General features: G+C 50.9%; 1 protein-coding gene across 1 annotated transcript in view; it reads left to right on the top strand.

Moving 5' to 3' along the window:
• Positions 1-19,538, top strand: part of LOC138286972 (uncharacterized) — a 248,419-nt gene that overhangs the window by 158,042 nt on the left and 70,839 nt on the right. Inside the window, exon 17 of the mRNA XM_069227341.1 lies at positions 3,464-4,629. Within this exon, the coding sequence (XP_069083442.1) occupies positions 3,464-4,629 (1,166 nt within the window). The remainder of the gene's footprint in view (positions 1-3,463; positions 4,630-19,538) is intronic.

Genomic DNA, 19,538 nt, shown 5'->3' on the forward strand with positions numbered 1-19,538 from the left:
CACCTCTGTGTCCCCCTCCTCCTCGTCTCCCTCCTCCCTCCCTGTGACGTCTCTACTCACACCTGCATGCACACCACCATCAGCCAGTACTTCCATCACCAGCACACCCTCCATTACAGTCAGCACACGTGCAGTCACCACCCCCACTGCCATTTACACGTCCCCTGTGTCCTCTCCCACTGTGTCTGTCACCCCCTCTTCCAAACCACACAAATGCAGGCAGCCACCCACCCAACAGCCATCCACCTCACGACAGCCTCCAGCCCAAGCACCTGCACCCAAAAACAGCACACTTGACTCTCCTACAACCACATCCTCTTCCTCCACTCCCATACCCACTGCACCTACCGTTCCCATTGCTCCTAAAAAACTTTTCCTCTCCAAAATTAACCTCTTTGCATCACCTGACCCACCCCCTCCATCTGGTAAGAGTCCAAAGAGCACCTCAGCCACCACCAGCCCTGCATCTAGTATCACCATAGTGCAGGGCTATTGGAGTCCACCAGCTCCTAGGGAAGGAACATCGGCCAGCAGCAAGGGGACAGCCAGCCCACCCCCTGGGAAGAGGACAAGAAAACTTAAGGGCCGGCGCGAAAAGCCTGAGACGGCTGCCACCACGGAGAGTTGCCTTGCCACGTCACCTGCCACATCATCTAAGGGAGGCAAGGGCCCGAGAGCTGCAGCGAAGGAGGGCAAGGGCAGCAGGGCGGAGAAGACATGCAGCAGCCGAGCGCACCAGGAGGGCCCCACCAGCCCCATACCGGGTGTGACGGACGACACCCACGGGCACAAGACTCCATCACAGGAGGGCCCCGCTACCGCAAGGTCGGAGGGCGACTAAGCGGGGAGTCTTGGCCAGGTCTGGCTCCCTTGAAAGACAGGACAAGCACCGCTGAAGAGGGCCCCGCCAAGACAGGCACCGCTGAACAGGGCCCCGCCGTGAGGAGCACCGCTGAAGAGGGCCCTGCCAAGACAGGCACCGCTGAACAGGGCCCCGCCGTGAAGAGCACCGCTGAAGAGGGCCCCGCCGTGAAGAGCACCGCTGAAGAGGGCCCCGCCGTGAAGAGCACCGCTGAACAGGGCCCCGCCGTGAGGAGCACCGCTGAAGAGGGCCCCGCCAAGACAGGCACCGCTGAACAGGGCCCCGCTGTGAGGAGCACCGCTGAAGAGGGCCCCGCCAAGACAGGCACCGCTGCACAGGGCCCGCCATGAAGAGCACCGCTGAACAGGGCCCCGCCGTGAAGAGCACCGCTGAAGAGGGCCCCGCAAAGACAGGCACCGCTGAACAGGGCCCTGCCGTGAAGAGCACCGCTGAAGAGGGCCCCGCAAAGACAGGCACCGCTGAACAGGGCCCCGCCGTGAGGAGCACCGCTGAAGAGGGCCCCGCCAAGACAGGCACCGCTGAACAGGGCCCCGCCGTGAGGAGCACCGCTGAAGGGGGCCCTGCCAAGACAGGCACCGCTGAAGAGGGCCCCGCTGTGAAGAGCACCGCTGAACAGGGCCCCGCTGTCTCAAGCACCGCACCGCTGGGCCCTTCCTGTCAAGCACCGCTCCGCTGGGCCCTTCCTGTCAAGCACCGCTCCGCTGGGCCCTTCATCTCAAGCACCGCTCCGCTGGGCCCTTCATCTCAAGCACCGCTCCGCTGGGCCCTTCATCTCAAGCACCGCTCCGCTGGGCCCTTCATCTCAAGCACCGCTCCGCTGGGCACCGCCGTCTCAAGCACCGCTGGTCCATTGACAGTGCCGGTTCTGTGTCGAGCAGGTGTTCACGAAGCACTCTGGGCACCATGCCTCCTCCAATACCAGTGGAGTCGGTTATCCATCTGATGGACTGTGGCTTTGCACTCCCCAGGATGGTACAGTGGGCATGGAGGCCCCTCGTGGATCTGGCGTCGTGGACTCATGTGGCTGAGGTGCCCCCCTTTCCCTTCCCCCTGAGGTGCCTGTTGTTTTCTCATCTGATGCCCCAGCAGTGTTCTCTCCAATGGTTTCCGGTCTCCTGTGTGGGCTTTGCCCATGTGTTTGTACACATTGGCCCACGGACTATGGATATTGAACGCACTGTGCAAGACTTATTGACTATGTATATACTTTGCACTATGTTCATTTTTCTTTTGTATATTTCTTATGGCATATTTACCATGACTTAAATGAACCTATTTTATACATAAATTTTAAACTTCATTTGAATTATGTCTTTGCATTCTTCCAGGGGGTTTGGGGGGTGTCACTCTGACTTGTTGCTCTGCATTGGTGTGTAGGTATTGGGGGGGTGGGTTGGGGGGGTGGGTGTATCGCGTATGTGTGTGCCCGTAAGCTTTCCTCCTCCCCCCTCCCCTATGTCGTAGGTGCAGTACTCACCGTTGTCTCTGCACCGGCGTTCGTAATCCTGGTAGATGAGCAGGTAGACAATAGCCGGTAGGATGTGTAATTCGGGCTCCATGATGTCCTCCTTCCTTGTGGAGTGTGTATAGGTGAGCGTTTTCCCGTTCGTAGTCTGTTTCCGCCGTGTTTTTATCGGCGGGGCTCCCGCCCCGGAAAAGGTGGCGGATTGGTGAGTTGTGATAGGGTGGGCGGTACATTGTCTGCCGCCTGCCTGTTGGCGGTGACCGCCGCGCTGTTTGTCGGGCCCGCCGTGGCGGTCGGAGTGTTAATGTGGCGGGCTGTGTTGGCGGTTCCCGCCAGGGTCAGAATTCAATTTTTTGGACCGCCTGCCTGTTGGCGGGTTGGCCGCCGCTTTATCACCGACCGCCAGGGTTAGAATGACCCCCTTAGTGTCCTCACATGGAACGTAAATGGACTAGGAGATAAAGTAAAGAGAGGTATAGTGTCCCAATATATCAAGCGATAGAAACCAGACATAGTATTCCCACAAGAAACTCACCTGAAAGGTACAAAATGTGGTTTTCTAACAAGAGGCCCCTATGTAGTATTTGCGCATGCAGGGTACACATCAGGTTCTAGAGGAGTGGCAATACTGATTCGCAAGGCTCCCCCCTTTAGGGTCACACGTAGATGGGAGGACACAGACAGACGCTTTGTAGGAGTAGAAGGCGTATGGGGATGACGAGAAATCCTGCTCATAAGCACGTATGCCCCTCCGAGATTACAGTCCCCTCTCCTTGAAAAGATTGCAAAGATACTATTACTATCTTCCGCCACCCTACATATCTTGGGAGGAGATTTTAATGATGTAATGGGCCTAACATTAGATAGATCAGGGGTAAAACGGACAGTAGGTCAGGGCACCCCACTGTATGATTTTACAATCTCCCTAGGACTAACAGATATATGGAGGAGGAGCCAACCGGGGGAAAGAAAATACTCATACTTCTCGGGAGCCCATAGGGTCTTCTCTCGCTTGGACTACATTTTTGCACCAGCGGGGGAAATAGGTAAGATACAAGGGGCAGAATACCTCGCGAGAGGTTTGTCAGATCACTCCCCCCTGTTGGTCACTGTAGGAGGGAAGTCTGAGAAAAGAAAGAGCTGGAGACTGAGTCCATGGGACATGCAAGATGGAGAAGTGGCAAGAGGTTTAAGACTGGACACTGACCTCTACTTTAAGGAAAATGAAGGTTCAGTGAGGTCGGCAGTGAGTTTATGGGAAGCCTACAAGACAGTGCTTAGAGACAGTGCGCAAAACCTGGTTGCCCAAAAAAGACATAGAGATAATAAGCAATTAGATGATATAGAGGCCAAACTTCTAGAGATAGAAAGGAAGGCGACACATACGCCCACAAGTCCATTACTGAGACAACTAGAGCTAACAAAAGTTGAGTATAAGGAGCTAGCAGAGAAAGAGACAAAGGCCCGCCTTAGAGCAACGCAATGTAGACTATATGAAACAGGGGACAAAGCTGGGAAGCTTCTGGCATGGCCTGGAAAGAAAGAAAGGGAAGCGAGATGGGTCCAAGTAATAGAGACACAAAACGGAGCTAGGGCTACTGAAGATAACGACATAGCGGAAACATTCGCAGGCTATTCTAAAGAATTTTATAGAGCAAGATCAATGGCAGAAATAGATTCCATTACTACATACCTAAATGGGATAGCCATGCCGGTGTTAGACTTGGTGGACCGAGAAGAGCTAGTGGAAGATCTCACAGTGGAAGAGATATCTGCCGCATTAGCGAGACTAAGACCGGGTAAAGCACCGGGCCCGAACGGATTACCGGCCGAAATCTTTAAAAGCTTCCGAGAAGTACTGGCTCCTCACCTATTAAATATGTATCTAGAGGCCCGAGAGGAAGGGGTGCTCCCCCCAGACCTACGAAGGGCTGAGATAGCAGTAATACATAAAGAGGGTAGACCTAAAGATAAATGTTCCTCATATAGGCCGATATCCCTGTTGAACGTGGAGGTCAAGGCTTTAGCTAGTGTGCTGGCATCCAGGATGCTTAGAGTCATCTCTTCACTAATACACATGGACCAGATCGGCTTCATACCCGGAAGGTCTACAATACATAATCTAAGAAGAGCACACATATGGCTTGCCGCAGTGATGAATCGTCCAGAGCCCCACTTATTCCTGGCTTTGGATGCGGAGAAATCTTTTGATGCAGTGCACTGGCCATTCTTGGTGGCGACCCTGAGACGATTTGGGTTTGGCCCAAACTATATCAAGTGGGTACAACTGCTTTACACAGGGCCCACAGCCGTGGTTAGGGTGAATGGAGTAGTCTCCTCAGAATTCCCCATTGGAAGGGGAACGAGACAGGGATGCCCTCTGTCCCCCCTGTTATTTGCCCTCACACTGGAATCACTAGCGTGCAAGATCAGAAATTCCGATGACATAACTGGTTTTAGATTGCGATCGGAAGGAGAAGAGGAGGAACGCATTTCACTATACGCGGATGATGTTCTCCTCTACATCGCTCGTCCTGAGATCACACTCCCGAGGCTGTTTCTCCTGATAGAGGAGTATGGTAGATATTCGGGATACTGCATTAACTGGCACAAATCGGTATTATATATACACCACAACAAGGGACACCCCTCCCACCTCTGTCGATGCAATTACAAAACACGAGGGAAGGATTTAAATATCTAGGAATATATGTAACCCATGAAGCCAATAGATGCCTCGAACGTAATATCGGGAGGATAGCGAGAGAATGTAGCAGTGATTTTGATAGATGGAAAACACTTCCCTTGACGTTAATGGGCCGAGTGGCAATGGTAAAAATGATCTCCTTACCAAAGTTCCTATACGCTTTACAAAACACATACTACCAAATCCCCAACAGCCAATTTAAGGCCATAGACAGGGATATCAGACTTTTCCTATGGGAAGGAAAATACCCGCGAGTTGCTCTAACTACGCTACAACGCTGTCAATACGCGGGTGGACTGTCGCTGCCTGACATCGAGGCATATTACTGGGCGGCCCATCTAGTCAATGTTAATGACTGGATCTATGCTGCAGATCAACACCCCAACTTCCGACTGGAAAGGCTGCAATGGGAGGGGAGATCCTGTAAGCAATTTTTATATGAGGGCACTGGAACCAGATACCTCGCACCAGCCACGAGAGTGACCTTGCTGGCATGGAAAAGAGCTAATATGAAGATAAGATGGTATAGACGCCCTACTATGAAGACCCCGTTATGGGAGGGAAGCTGGTTAAAGGAAATTAAAAAGCTCAGGGGCTTCAGGGTCTGGGACATGATTGGGATTTCCAAAATTGGAGACCTGATGTTAAATAGCGGTCTCATGCCCTTTAAGTCTCTACAACAAGAATATGCACTAAACGAGACACAATGGTGGTCATTACAACCCTGGCGGACGGTGTTAAAGCGGCGGTAAGACCGCCAACAGGCCGGCGGTAAAAAAATTGCAATTATGACCGTGGCGGAAACCGCCAACAAAGACAGACACTTTAACACTCCGACCGCCACGGCGGTACAAACAGCGCGGCGGTCACCGCCAACAGACAGGCTTAAGACAATGTACCGCCCACAGTATCACAACCTACCAATCCGCCACCTTTTCCAGGGCGGATTCACCGCGGATAAAAACACGGCGGAAACAGCCATTTCAAAGGGAAAACGCTCACCTCTACACACTCCACAAGGAACGACAACACCATGGAGCCGGAACTCCATATTCTCCCTACACTAGTTTTCCTGCTCTTCTACGAGGAGCATCAACGCCGGCGGCGAAGACCACGGTGAGTACTGCACCTACGACATAGGGGAGGGGGGAGGCAAAAAACAGGGACACACACACTCAACACCCCAACCCCCACCCCGACCCTCACCCACTACAACACACACACCAATGCTTATCTATACATTACAGTAACACCCCCAACCCCCCCAGAAGAATGCAAAGACAAAAGGAAATGAGTGGAACCATTGTAATATATCAAAATACAGTAAGCAAATATATACATATATATATACACAATAAACAAAATATACTCCATGGGCCCAAAATGCATGGGCGAGGCCCACACAAGATACCCGATCCAAACGGAGAGAACACTGCAGGGGCATCAGATAGAAATACAACAGGCACCTCAGGGGGAAGGGAAGGGGGGGCACCTCAGCCGGATGAGTGCACCACGCCAGATCCACGAGGGGGCTCCATGCCCATTGATGTATCCTGGGGAGTGCAAAGCCACAGTCTCTCAAGTCTCTACAGTGGGTGGGGTGCCCACTGTTCAATCCTGGGGAGTGCAAAGCCACAGTCTCTCAAGTCTCTACAGTAGGTGGGTTGCCCACTGTTCAATCCTGGGGAGTGCAAAGCCACAGTCTCTCAAGTCTCTACAGTGGGTGGGTTGCCCACTGTTCAATCCTGGGGAGTGCAAAGCCACAGTCTCTCAAGTCTCTACAGTGGGTGGGGTGCCCACTGTTCAATCCTGGGGAGTGCAAAGCCACAGTCTCTCAAGTCTCTACAGTGGGTGGGTTGCCCACTGTTCAATCCTGGGGAGTGCAAAGCCACAGTCTCTCAAGTCTCTACAGTGGGTGGGTTGCCCACTGTACCATCCTGGGGAGTGCAAAGCCACAGTCTCTCAAGTGGATTCAGGTCTCCACTGGTTCTGGAGGGGGACTGGTGCCCAGAGTGCTTCATCCTGTGCAGGACAGACGGAGTGGATGCAGGTCTACACTGGTTCTGGAGGGGGACTGGTGCCCAGAGTGCTTCATCATGTGCAGGACAGACGGAGTGGATGCAGGTCTCCAGTGGTTCTGGAGGGGGACTGGTGCCTAGAGTGCAGCACTCACCCCGTGACGGTCCCAGTTGCGTCACAGCCCCTGCCGAAAATGCGCTAGCGGTGCTTTCCATGGCGGTCTTTGCCCTGTTCAGCGGTCCTTGGCCTGTTCAGCGGTGCTTGAGTTGCCAGTGTCTGACCTGTTCAGCGGTGCTTTCCATGGCGGTCTTTGCCCTGTTCAGCGGTCCTTGGCCTGTTCAGCGGTGCTTGAGTTGCCAGTGTCTGACCTGTTCAGCGGTGCTTTCCATAGCGGTCTTTGCCCTGTTCAGCGGTGCTTGAGTTGCCAGTGTCTGACCTGTTCAGCGGTCCTTGCCAAGGCGGTCATTCATTGCCCAGCAGGGCTGTGGCTGGCGGTCCTTCAGGGGTCAGCTGGGCTGTGGCTTGCGGGGCCCTCCTGGCCAGCTGGGCTGTGGCTGGGGGGGGCATCCTGGGCAGTGACTCTGGCGGTGGCCTCCTGGGCAGTGACGATGGGGCTGGCGGTGGCCTCCTGGGCAGTGACTCTGGCGGTGGCCTCCTGGGGCAGTGACTCTGGCGGTGGCCCCCTGGGGCAGTGACTCTGGCGGTGGCCTCTTGGGCAGTGACGATGGGGCTGGCGGTGGCCTCCTGGGCAGTGACTCTGGCGGGGGCCTCCTGGGCAGTGACGATGGGGCTTGCGGTGGCCTCCTGGGCAGTGACTCTGGCGGGGGCCTCCTGGGCAGTGACTCTGGCGGTGGCTTCCTGGGCAGTGACTTTGGCGGTGGCCTCCTGGGCAGTGACGATGGGGCTTGCGGTGGCCTCCTGGGCAGTGACTCTGGCGGTGGCCTCCTGGGCAGTGACGATGGGGCTGGCGGAGGCCTCCTGGGCAGCGGGGATGATGGCGGTCTTCTCCGCCGTGCTGCTCCTCCCAGACTTTGGAGATTTCTTCTGCCCCTTCCCCACCTTGGGAGGAGTCACAGCTGAGTCGACACTCCCCCCGGGACCCCTGTGAGCGGCTTGGCTGGCTAGAGTCTTCCCCCTCTCCCGCCGGGCACTGTCCAACTTCTGGTGCTTCACAGGGGGGGGACTGGCTGTGCTGTGGCTCCGTGCCACACTGGCTGGCCTGGTGGCCGGTGCACTCCACATACCTGTAACAACAGGCACCACTGGTCCCGGAGATTTTTTGGCTGAGGTGCTAGTACGGGACCTATGAGTTGGACGGGGGGGGGAATAGGTTAAGGGTGGACAGGAAACGTTTTTGGGAGACACTGGGACGGGTAGCTGGAGGGGGTTTGGGAGTGGAGGAAGAGGTGGTGGTTGTAGGAGGTGTACGTTTGGTGACTTTGGGTGAAGGTGCATGCGCTGGAGGTTGTTGTGAGGTGGATGGCTGTTGGGTGGGTGTGTGCCTGCGTTTCTGTATCTTGGGAGGGGGCATCACAGACACACTGGGAGAGGACACAGGGGACGTGTAAATGGTAGTGGGGGTGGTGAGTGCACGTGAGCGGGGTGTGGTGGTGGGTGTGCTGGTGCGGGACATAGTGGCTGTAATGGTAGTGCATGCAGGTGTGAGTGTAGACGAGACTGGGAGGGAGACGACGAGGAGGGGGACACAGTGGAGGCAGTGGATGTTGGTGTGTCTGTATGTGTGTGATGCTTGCGTGAGTGCCTGTGGGATGTGTGGTGCTTATGTTTGCCTGAGCTTCCCTTGTGTGTTGAGATGTGTGCAGGCTGGTCTGATGGTGTGCTTGGGATAGGCAGAGGTACAGGGGATTGGGTCTGGGTGGAGGAAGTTGGAGGGGGGAGGCTAGACACAGGGACAATGGCTGCCATCAGTGCTGAGGCAAGAGTCTGAACGGTTCGATGAAGGGCAGCCTGACCAGAATGAATGCCCTCCAGGAATGCATTTGTGTGTTGCAACTCCCTTTCTACACCCTGGATGGCATTCAAAATGGTAGACTGCCCAACAGTGAGGGACCTGAGGAGGTAAATGGCCTCCTCACTGAGGGCAGCAGAGGTGACAGGGGCAGGGGCCTTTGGTGTGGCGGACTTGTGTGGGTGTCTGAATTTTGTCGGATTTCGAGATGTGGGTCATAATAGCTGTGGCGGAATTACGCGGGCGCGGCGGTGTGTTGGCGGTCTTCTGCACGGCGGTAAGCGGCTTTTACCCCCAATGTTGTAATGACCCCCAATATTTCCAATATATAAGATTGAGACATGCGTGGGGGAAAGAAGGGCTTGCGGGACAGGATATCGTGGAATACTCCCCCCTTCAAAACCGCCTGCTAACAAATGAAATAATGGAGAGAGCAACATCGCTGGTATACAAATCCATTAATAACAACATGCCAAATACACTAATAAACCTACGTACCAAATGGGAGAAGGACGTAGGACAAATGGAAGAAATAGACTGGGAGGCTGCACTGATGTTCCCAAGGGAGGTGGCAATAAGATCCAGACTTCGCTTGATCCAATTCAAAATACTACACAGAGTATATTACGACCCACACAGATTATACAAAATGGGGAGGACCAGACACCCAAAATGTGCTAGATGCTGTTGCAAGACCGGCTCCTTTCTACACGTCATATGGGATTGCCCGGTGATAAGGGAGTTCTGGGATGGGGTATTGGGGGAACTCTCAGGGGTACTGAACGAGAGGATTCCCCCAGATCCCAAATACATACTCCTGGGCATCCCTAATGACATAGATTAACCCAGAAGGAAGCTTCTGCTATGCAGACTTGGACTGATGGTTGCGAAACAAGACATAGCTCAACAATGGGGATCCCAGACCCGGCCGACTTTGAATACTTGGAGAAAAGGGATGGACGGATTCATGATGGGACAAAAAACTACATACATAAATAGGGGATGCCCGCAGAAATTTCAAAAGATATGGGGGGACTGGATAACATACTACTCACTGGAGATATAGTCAGGAAGATACCAAGGACCAGAGGACTGACAGGATAGACATAGAAAGATCATCACAGCCAAGGGGCTCCCGAATAAAATCTGATCGGAGGGACGTGGGAACACATTATAGGAAAGAGTGCTTATTGAAGGATTGTGTCATAAAAAATGTTGGGGGTGTTGGGAGATGAGGGTGATTCTCTCCTGTTATCTAACATACATATTTATCCTGTATCTGATTGAGAGTTATTGCCTGAGTTACATTATTTCTCCGGACTTGTTATGTCCGGGTTTAAAAGCAAATAAAAAAAAAAAGAAAAAAAAAAAAAAAGAATGAAGACCTGGGGGTTGGGGGGCTTGGTGCTGAAGAAAATGGCCTCAACCTAAGGCGGCTCTGTAGCATCGATCCAGGCCATCCTAAGTTCGAACAACTTATCCGGATCTATTTGGCACCCCCACGCCTCCTCTGGGCTTTATGAAGGTGCTGACATGCCAGCTGTGAATGGAAGCCCCCAAGACACAGTGAGGAGAAAGAGGCAGGTGGAGTGGCCTACGCAGTCCTTGCAGCGAGCGCGTTCCCATCCCTGACTGGATAAGGAAAGAGTGGCTGGCTGAAGATGTGATGCCCCTGACCCGGGTTGTGGGCAGCCGAGCGTGCGGCCCCTGAGTAACAGTTGGGCTGCCACAGAAGGAAAAGTGCTCGGCTCCGACATGACCCACGGACAGACACAGAGAGTGGTGCAGAGGCACCTGGAGATTGGGCCTGCCTGACACCCTGCCCTCCCCTGGGGGGAGCCTTATGATGAGGGACACATGAGCCCCTGTGTAAGATTAGCTGGGGGTCCAGCTTTCAATGGCCCATGTGCATGTCCCTGGTGCACAGTAGACCTGGTGTGGAGGAGAAAGGGGAGAGAAACAGCGATCTAGGGCTGGCCCAGTGGGCGCTGGACACCACACTCTGACGACTGTAAAAGTCTCGAGGAGTTCAGCCTGGAGACTGCAGGTCATGATCACCGACTGACTGTTGCGCCACTGGATCGCTGGTCCTCCCTTCCCGGAGAGGGGGACATATTTTCCTGGGTTTGGGAGGTGAAGAACGCTGAGACTCTGAAACCCTATTAATCTGGGGGAACTGGACCCCGAGGCAGACGACCCCAGGACTTGGCATGGTAGGAGGACACGGGGGCACCCGCACCAGGCCAACAAAATGGACATATACACTGTGGCAGTCTCTGCCCCACAGTGGGGGGTGGGGGTGGGGTAGACAGGAGGAGTCAGGGCCCGGGGGAGAGGAACCCTCTCTCAAGGAAATTATGGCAGCCATTAGAGACCTGAAGGGGACTATAGAGCCAAACTAGACGCAGTAACCATCAACGTGGCCCTTTTGTGGGCAGACTACCAGAAATTGTCAGAGAAAGTGACCTCGACGGAATCCATTGTGAGTGGACACAGAGCAGCATGAAATCGCTGGTGGAAAAAGTCAGCGACCTCGAGCAGGAACATAAGTAAATGGCGGCCAGCCTAGAGGATAAGAAAGGCAGGGCAAGCCATATTAGCATTAGAATCGTGGGCGTCCCAGAAAAAGCGGAAGGGCCCAGTGTCAAACTCTTTGTGGAGGAGTTCATCACTAAATACCTAGCGCCAAAAAGACACTCCCACTTCTCGGTGGAGAGAGCACACAGAACACCCATCCCTCCGCCTAGGCACAGTGCGCCGGCCTGGACCGTAATAGCTAGGATTTTTAATTTTAGGGACTGGGATGCCATTCTCCAAGCTGCTCGAACGAAAGATACCATCCAGTACGAAAATATTCCAGCAACGCAGCTTTATAGGGGTCAAAATTGGCCTTTGGGAAGCCAATGTGAAATATATGATGATGTTCCAGGCGAAGCTGCAAGTCATGGAGGACGGCAAGAGCTGGCATTTTGATACACCGGATGATACATGAAGCTGGTTGCAGGGCTGGCATGTCATGCAGGAAAAAACAAAATAGTAAAAAGAATGCCACGACAAGAGACGACCGCAGCACCTCCAACCGTGAATCGGAGGAACACTGACACATGTGGAGATCCAGGGGATGACCTGCCCCGAAAGGACACCAAGGACATACGGGACATGCAGCAGCACTCCCGACTTGGTGGTGAGAAACAGGGGATTCGTGGGGGGGGAGCAGATCTGAAACATTCGTAGGTGAGATGGCCGCTCGCTGTGTAAGAAAACAACAGTCTATTAAGTAGCAGGCAAGCCACTCTCTTACATTTCTTGTTTCTTTTTGGGGTGACAGGCACTCTGCATGATTTGCGGGTGTGCAGTTGCAGGTCCACCTTGCAGAGGGGCTGGGAGGGGGAGTTGGGGACATATTTTGGACATAGGTTGTTATTCGTTTGCATGTTGGTGGTTGATAGCAGGGATACAGTGCTACACATACTAATGATAGTGCTGTGGAAACAGATATATATCCTACCTAGGATGCACACGCAGACACTACCCGACATCAGTACTATGCTGATGAGACTACCAACCCGGATATTACTGATAGGAGGGGACTGCAACGCCGTGGCAGACCCTGCAGTGAACAGAACAAGCTCTGCCACCGGGGAGGCCAGGCCCTCTCCCCTGCCAGATTTTCTAGATGTGGTGGGTCTTACTAATCAGTGGAGACTCCGCAACCCCCTGAGCCGTAAATACACCTTCCACTTAGAGGCACACGCCAGTGCCTCCCGTCTAGACTATTTCTATACCCTATAAGTTTATGGGGCCAGACATGAAGCGAGGGGCATCTCTGACCACACACCTCTGACATTAACCTTCCGGGGGCTGCTTCCTAAGCAGGTGGTGTTGCCCCACATAGACCCCAGGCATTTTAAAGATAAGAATAAAATGGCACTTCTCAGAAAGACAACAGAGCTTTATTTTCATGACAACGAGGGGACAGTCCAGTTCCATGGCACACTGTGGGGGGCGTTCAAAACAGTGCTACGAGGGCAGGCAATCTCAATGATAGCGGGAGCCAAAAGGGACTAAAGCGCAAAACTTGACGCTTTGGAGAAACAAATACAGGACTTGGAAAGGGGCAGCCACTAGTCAGCCAAATGTACAATTGGGATGAGCTAGAATGGGAGCTGAAGTAAAAGCCTTTTTTAACTCTTGAAATACCTTCTCTGTCTCTTGGGACCAGTTGAAGACGGCCTTTTTCCTTGGCAATTTGGTGATTGGTGCTACCTTTTGGGAGAAGTGATGGATGAAGCGTCGATAAAAATTAGCAAAGCCCAAAAAACATTGAATGTCACGTACTGATTTAGGTGTGGGCCATTCTGCTACAGCCTGAATTTTTCTCTCAGTCATTTGCATGCCGTCAGGTGTTAAAATGACTCCCAACAATTCTACTTCTTTGGTATGAAATTCGCATTTACTTAATTTGCAAAACAAATTATGGTTTCGTAGAGTTTGTAACACCTTTGTTACATGTTCTTCATGAATTTCTTCTGAGTTTGAATAGATCAGTATATCGTCAATATAAACGATGACAAAGATGTCTAGGTATTCTCTCAGAACATCGTTTAGGAAATATTGAAAAGCTACTGGGGCATTACATAGACCAAGCGGCATCACTAGATACTCAAAGAGACCATAACGAGTTTTAAAAGCCATTTTCCACTCATCTCCCTCTCGAATTCGAACTAGGTGATAAGCATCTCGTAAATCAAGTTTGTGTAAATAACTGCTGATTTTACTTGATCTAATAAGACTGGTATGAGGGGTAGTGGGTATTTATTTTTAACAGTAATCTTGTTTTTCGCTCTAAAATCAATACAAGGTCTCAATTCACCATTGGCTTTGAGTACGAAAAACAGCAGAGAAGCCGCTGGAGATCATGATGGCCTAATTAGCTCGTTGGCTAAGTATTGATCGAGGAATTCTCGTAGGACTTGGTTTTCTTTCTCCAATAATGCATAGATTCTACAATTTGGTATATTGGCACCGGGTACAAGATCGATCTGGCAGTCGTACAACCTGTGAGGTGGTAATGAGCTCGCTTTCTTTTCACAGAAAACGTCAGTATATTCTGAATACTGTTGTGGCAGATCAATTTCCTTCTCTGCTGCAGTAGCAATAGTGTGTTGAGGATTCCCTTCTTTGTCTCTTCTTGGTTGAAGACACTTGTTTAAACAAGAGGAAGAAGAAAAATGCAAAACCTGGTTGCGCCATTATATGCATGGATTGTGTAACATTAACCACGGCATTCCTAAGATAAAACCATATTTGGGTGCTTGATTATATCGAAGCGAATTATCTCACAGTGGTTCAGATTCCCATCATTTTTGCAAATCATTTGCATTCGTGAGGTTTGCATAGTAATAGGGCCTCCTGCCAATTCACTACCATCGACTGCATAAACAACTTCAGGAACCTTTTTCTTGACACTGGGTATTTGCAAGTCTAGTGCAGTTTGTTGGTCCACAAAATTTCCTGTTGCCCCTGAATCAATTAGAACTTGTACAGTATGACGTTTTCCCTGTACAGTTAGTTGTGCTAGAAATCTGAAATGTTTGCCATAACGATTTGTACAAGAACACACTGAAGGGATCGTCAATTTGCCCAAGAGGTCCCCTTTGTTTTTTCTTGGGCACATTAGTTTTCCTGTGTATTTTTCAAAGCAACCGCTATCTTTTTCTTTGCCACAAGTGTTGGATCAAGTTTACCTTTGGGTTTCACTTGACATTCCTTTACGAAATGACTCTTTTTTCCACAGTACAGACACTGTCCATTTCTTCATCGTATATCTTTCTCCTCTTTGGTCAAAGGTGGACAAATAGTTCCGATATCTATTGGTTCTATATTAGGGTCTGAGGACAACTGGGGGTGTCTAAACCTTTCCATTCGCCAGTTGGGCCTTTCCCCTTTTTTCCTTACTCCTTTTCTTTCTGTGAGTGTATGGTCTAGCCGCAGGGTTAAATTAATTAAATCAGTACAAGTTTTCGGTTGCGGTTCAATTTGGGCCAAAACGTCTTTCAGTTTGTCTTTTAGTCCTTGATAAAACACTGCTGACCTTTTTTCCTCTGGCCAAGCGGTTTCCACTACTAACCGGTTGAAGTGTGACAAAAACGTTATCAAGTCTTTGTTTCCTTGGTGTAACTCTAGTAACTCTTTGTCTGCAGACATGGTAATTGAGCACCTTTCAAATACCTTTTCAAATTCCTCCACAAAACGATGCAGATTATACAAAAGGGGACTATCTAATCGGACTAATGGCACTGCCCAAGTAGCTGCATCACCATTCAGATAGGATATAAGGAATACAATTCTAGATTGTGCATCCGGAAAGGCAGTGGGACGGCATGTAAAGTGTAGTCCCACCTGTGTGAGAAAAACTTGAACCTTATTGGGATCCCCAGAAAAACTTTCTGGTGCAGCCAGAGGAATTTGTGTCGGCACGTTCACAGCTATGTTAGTAGGTGTGGAATGCATAGGACGAGACTCAGGTTCTGACCCATCCACCTTACTCTGTAGCTGGGTTACTTTGTTAATTAAATCGGCTGTAACATTTTTTGAGTCTGTTAAATCCCTTTGCATTTGAGTGACTACTTGCATAAGGGTGTCTAAGGTGGCCATTTTGCGCAGCTCACGTACAGACCAAGAGGAAAGTATAAACTCGTTGGCTCACGATTCTGTCACAGTGCCCTTTTCTCGGGATCTGCACGCTGCTGACCAAAATGCCCACCTCCCGGCATCATCAACTCAGAAAGCTATCAGAGCGCAGAGTATTGATGAAGCCAGGCGGGGGGAAGAGAATTAGGGTAGGGAACTGCAGGGAGAGAGATCTGAAAAGAAAATGGTTAGGACAAATATGCATATACTCTTTCATAACAGTATAATCTCACCAATAGACTCTAGAACAAAGGCATCTCCGTGATATTGGATTGAGACCCTTTGTGAACTGGGTGTAGCCCCTTCTTTGAATCATGGAACAAGAACGAACTGCATTCTCTGTACCTAAAGATGGCAAGAGCTTTGGACTATGGTCATACTCTGAATATTAACCATGTAACAATTATGCTTTCATAACATAAACGTTTGATCTCAGCCTAGAAATGCACAAGGATTTAAATATGTATCTCAAATACTGTACTTCCCAAAAAACAATGAAACTACAGCTTGCTTTTCTCAAGCGCTTTCACATTTGCAACTGAGGCCTGAAAAGTTTTACTAATTGAACTTGAAGCGCTTTGATCGTCATGCATGAATCGCTTTACTCATTATGCCAGGGGAGCTTCTACTTGTTTTGCCTGAAGCTCTTTGCTCGTTGTGTCAAGAGGCGCTTTACTCGTTTTGTCTGAAGCACTTTGATCATTGTGCCAAGAGCGCTTTACTCGTGTGGCCTGAAGCACTTTGATTGTTGTGCCAAGGGCGCTTTACTCGTGTGGCCTGAAGCGCTTTGCTTGTCGTGCCAAGGGCGCTTTCATCGTGTGGCCTGGAGCGCTTTGATTGTCGTGCCAAGGGCGCTTTACTCGTGTGGCCTGAAGCGCTTTGATTGTCGTGGCAAGGATGCTTTCCTCGTGTGGCCTGAAGCGCTTTGATTATCATGCCAAGGGCGCTTTACTCGTTTAGCCTGAAGCGCTTTGATTGTCGTGCTAAGGGCACTTTACTCATTTAGCCTGAAGCGCTTTGCTCGTTGTGCTAAGGGGCGCTTTACCCGTGTGGCCTGAAGCGCTTTGATCATTGTGCCAAGAGCGCTTTACTCGGGTGGCCTGAAGCACTTTGATCGTCGTGCCAGGAGCGCTTTACTTTTGGTCTAAAGCATTTTGCTCTTTTTGCTAAGGGGCGCTTTACTTTTGGGAGTAAACAACCCCCTTCAAGATTTGACTCATCAAGACCTTACTGATACGAGTACGACCTACTCGTTTTTGAATTCACCATGGAAACAAGGATACTCTGGCATGCTGCCACTCTGCCAAGCAGGAAATCCGCTTTCTTCAGAGGAACTCCCCACGAGGTCCGACTGCACCGAAGTCTTCAAAATAGTGAGCAATGTGCTTGGGTGTGGTTGGGCTTTATAGGCCTGCCACACCCCAAGATGGCCGCTGCCTCTAAAAACTTGGGAGTTGTAGTCCATTCATAGAATGGCATTGATAAGTGCATCTTGTCCACCAAAGTCCTGACCCTGCAGCTACGTGAGCTTTACCACAGGGCAGGCGACGCTGATGACCACTTCTGGAGCAAGCAGGGATGACAAGCGGCGCGCATGGCGCGCCGCAAAGACGCAAGGCAGAGGTCAGGGCGGGTCCTGGACCACGCACAGCCTTATTCCTGACACATACCAATCCAAACCTTGACCAAATCGGATAGCGAGGTTTTGGAGAGTGCTCTGTCCGAAGGGGAGATCACAGTCGCGCTGAGATCCCTGCAACCTGGAAAGGCACTGGGCCCTAATGGTCTCCAAGTAGAAATTTACAAGGGATTAGCTTTCAAATTGTCCTCCCATCTCTTGGCCATGTATAAGGAGGCCCTCAGGGTGGGCAGGCTACCCTTGGACCAGAGGATGGCAACAATAGTGGTGATCCCAAAGAAAAATAAATCCCCAACGGAGTGCTCCCCATACTGCCTCATTTCATTATTAAATGTGGAGGCACAGGTACTGGCGAAGGTCTTGGCGATGCGCCTCCGTAGGGTAATCACCTCGGTGGTACACCCAGACCAATCTGGGTTTATGCCCCATAGAGGGACGCACTTAAATTTGAGAAGGTTGTATGGTTTACTACACCTGACTAGGTCGACCGGGAGTGCTCCTGCAGTGGTACAGTCATTGGACGCAAAGATGGCTTTCAACAGTATTGAATGGGACCTCTTTGCCACTCTGAGACGACTGGGGTTTGGCCCTAAGTTCTGCGCCTGGGTGCGCCTCCTATACACAAACCCTATGGCTTGGGTCAAAGTTAATGGGGTGCTCACTTGAATATTCACCCTGGGCACGGGTACCGGAAAGGGCTGTCTGCTATCCCCCATGTTATTCGCCCAAGCATTGGAACCCCTAGCGGCCTGGGTACAGGCAGACTCTCTGATCTGGGGCATGGAGGGGGATCCTGACTGGGACGAATGGAACTCCCTCTATGCAGACGATATCCTTTTGTTCCTTAGTAATCCCACTAGGTCAACTGACAGGGCTTTACAGATCTTCTGGATTTTCAGTGACCACTCTGGTTACCGTGTAAATTGGAGCAAGTCCTAAGTCCTATCTGTTCCTCCTGGCTGGAGAGAGGGGATGGGGGAGGTACCGCAACTGCCTAGAATACTGTCCCTCACTATACCACAAGAGAGTTTCACCTATGTGGGAATCCATATCACTACGGATGCACAGGCCTTCCTATATCCTAGAACGACATCACTGAGACATGAGCCACCAGTGGGCGCTTCCACTGTCCTTGATGGGCAGGGCTGTCCTCTTTAAAATGATGGCCTTGCAAGGCCTTCTCTACGCATTGCAAAATACACCATTCTCAGTCCCTTTCTTCTTCTTCCAGAAGATAGACCATGAAGTGCGGCTCCTGCTCTGGAATGAAGGACTGGCCAGGGTTGCACTAACTAAGCCACAGAGGGGGTGGACGATGGAGAACTGGCAGTCCCTGACATCCTGAAATGTTACTGGGCCTCTCAGCTGGTGGTGATTAAGTACTGGGTTTACGATGACCGCCAGGAGCTCTCAGTGTGGGTGGAGAGGGCGGCTATGGGACCTAGAGGCTACCTGCCTGTCTTGTACAGAACCAAGCCATGCGCAACACTCCTGATCCACACACAAACGGTGGCTGACATATGGAAAGTGGCTCCTCGCCTCCTGGGATGGACAGGAAAACTGACGGAACAAACCCCACTGTGGGAAAGCAACCTTTTGTCTGAAGTTGGCAGGTTGAGGGGTCTTTCAAAATGGGAACTTATAGGGATCGAGAAATTGGATTATATCTGGACCAAGGGGAGGCCCCACACAGTGGATGAAGCGTCGGTAAAAATTAGCAAAGCCCAAAAAACATTGAATGTCACGTACTGATTTAGGTGTGGGCCATTCTGCTACAGCCTGAATTTTTCTCTCAGTCATTTGAATGCCGTCAGGTGTTAAAATGACTCCCAACAATTCTACTTCTTTGGTATGAAATTCGCATTTACTTAATTTGCAAAACAAATTATGGTTTCGTAGAGTTTGTAACACCTTTGTTACATGTTCTTCATGAATTTCTTCTGAGTTTGAATAGATCAGTATATCGTCAATATAAACGATGACAAAGATGTCTAGGTATTCTCTCAGAACATCGTTTAGGAAATATTGAAAAGCTACTGGGGCATTACATAGACCAAGCGGCATCACTAGATACTCAAAGAGACCATAACGAGTTTTAAAAGCCGTTTTCCACTCATCTCCCTCTCGAATTCGAACTAGGTGATAAGCATCTCGTAAATCAAG

Source organism: Pleurodeles waltl, chromosome 4_1 (genome assembly GCF_031143425.1).
Source record: "Pleurodeles waltl isolate 20211129_DDA chromosome 4_1, aPleWal1.hap1.20221129, whole genome shotgun sequence".
NCBI classification, from domain to species: domain Eukaryota; kingdom Metazoa; phylum Chordata; class Amphibia; order Caudata; family Salamandridae; genus Pleurodeles; species Pleurodeles waltl.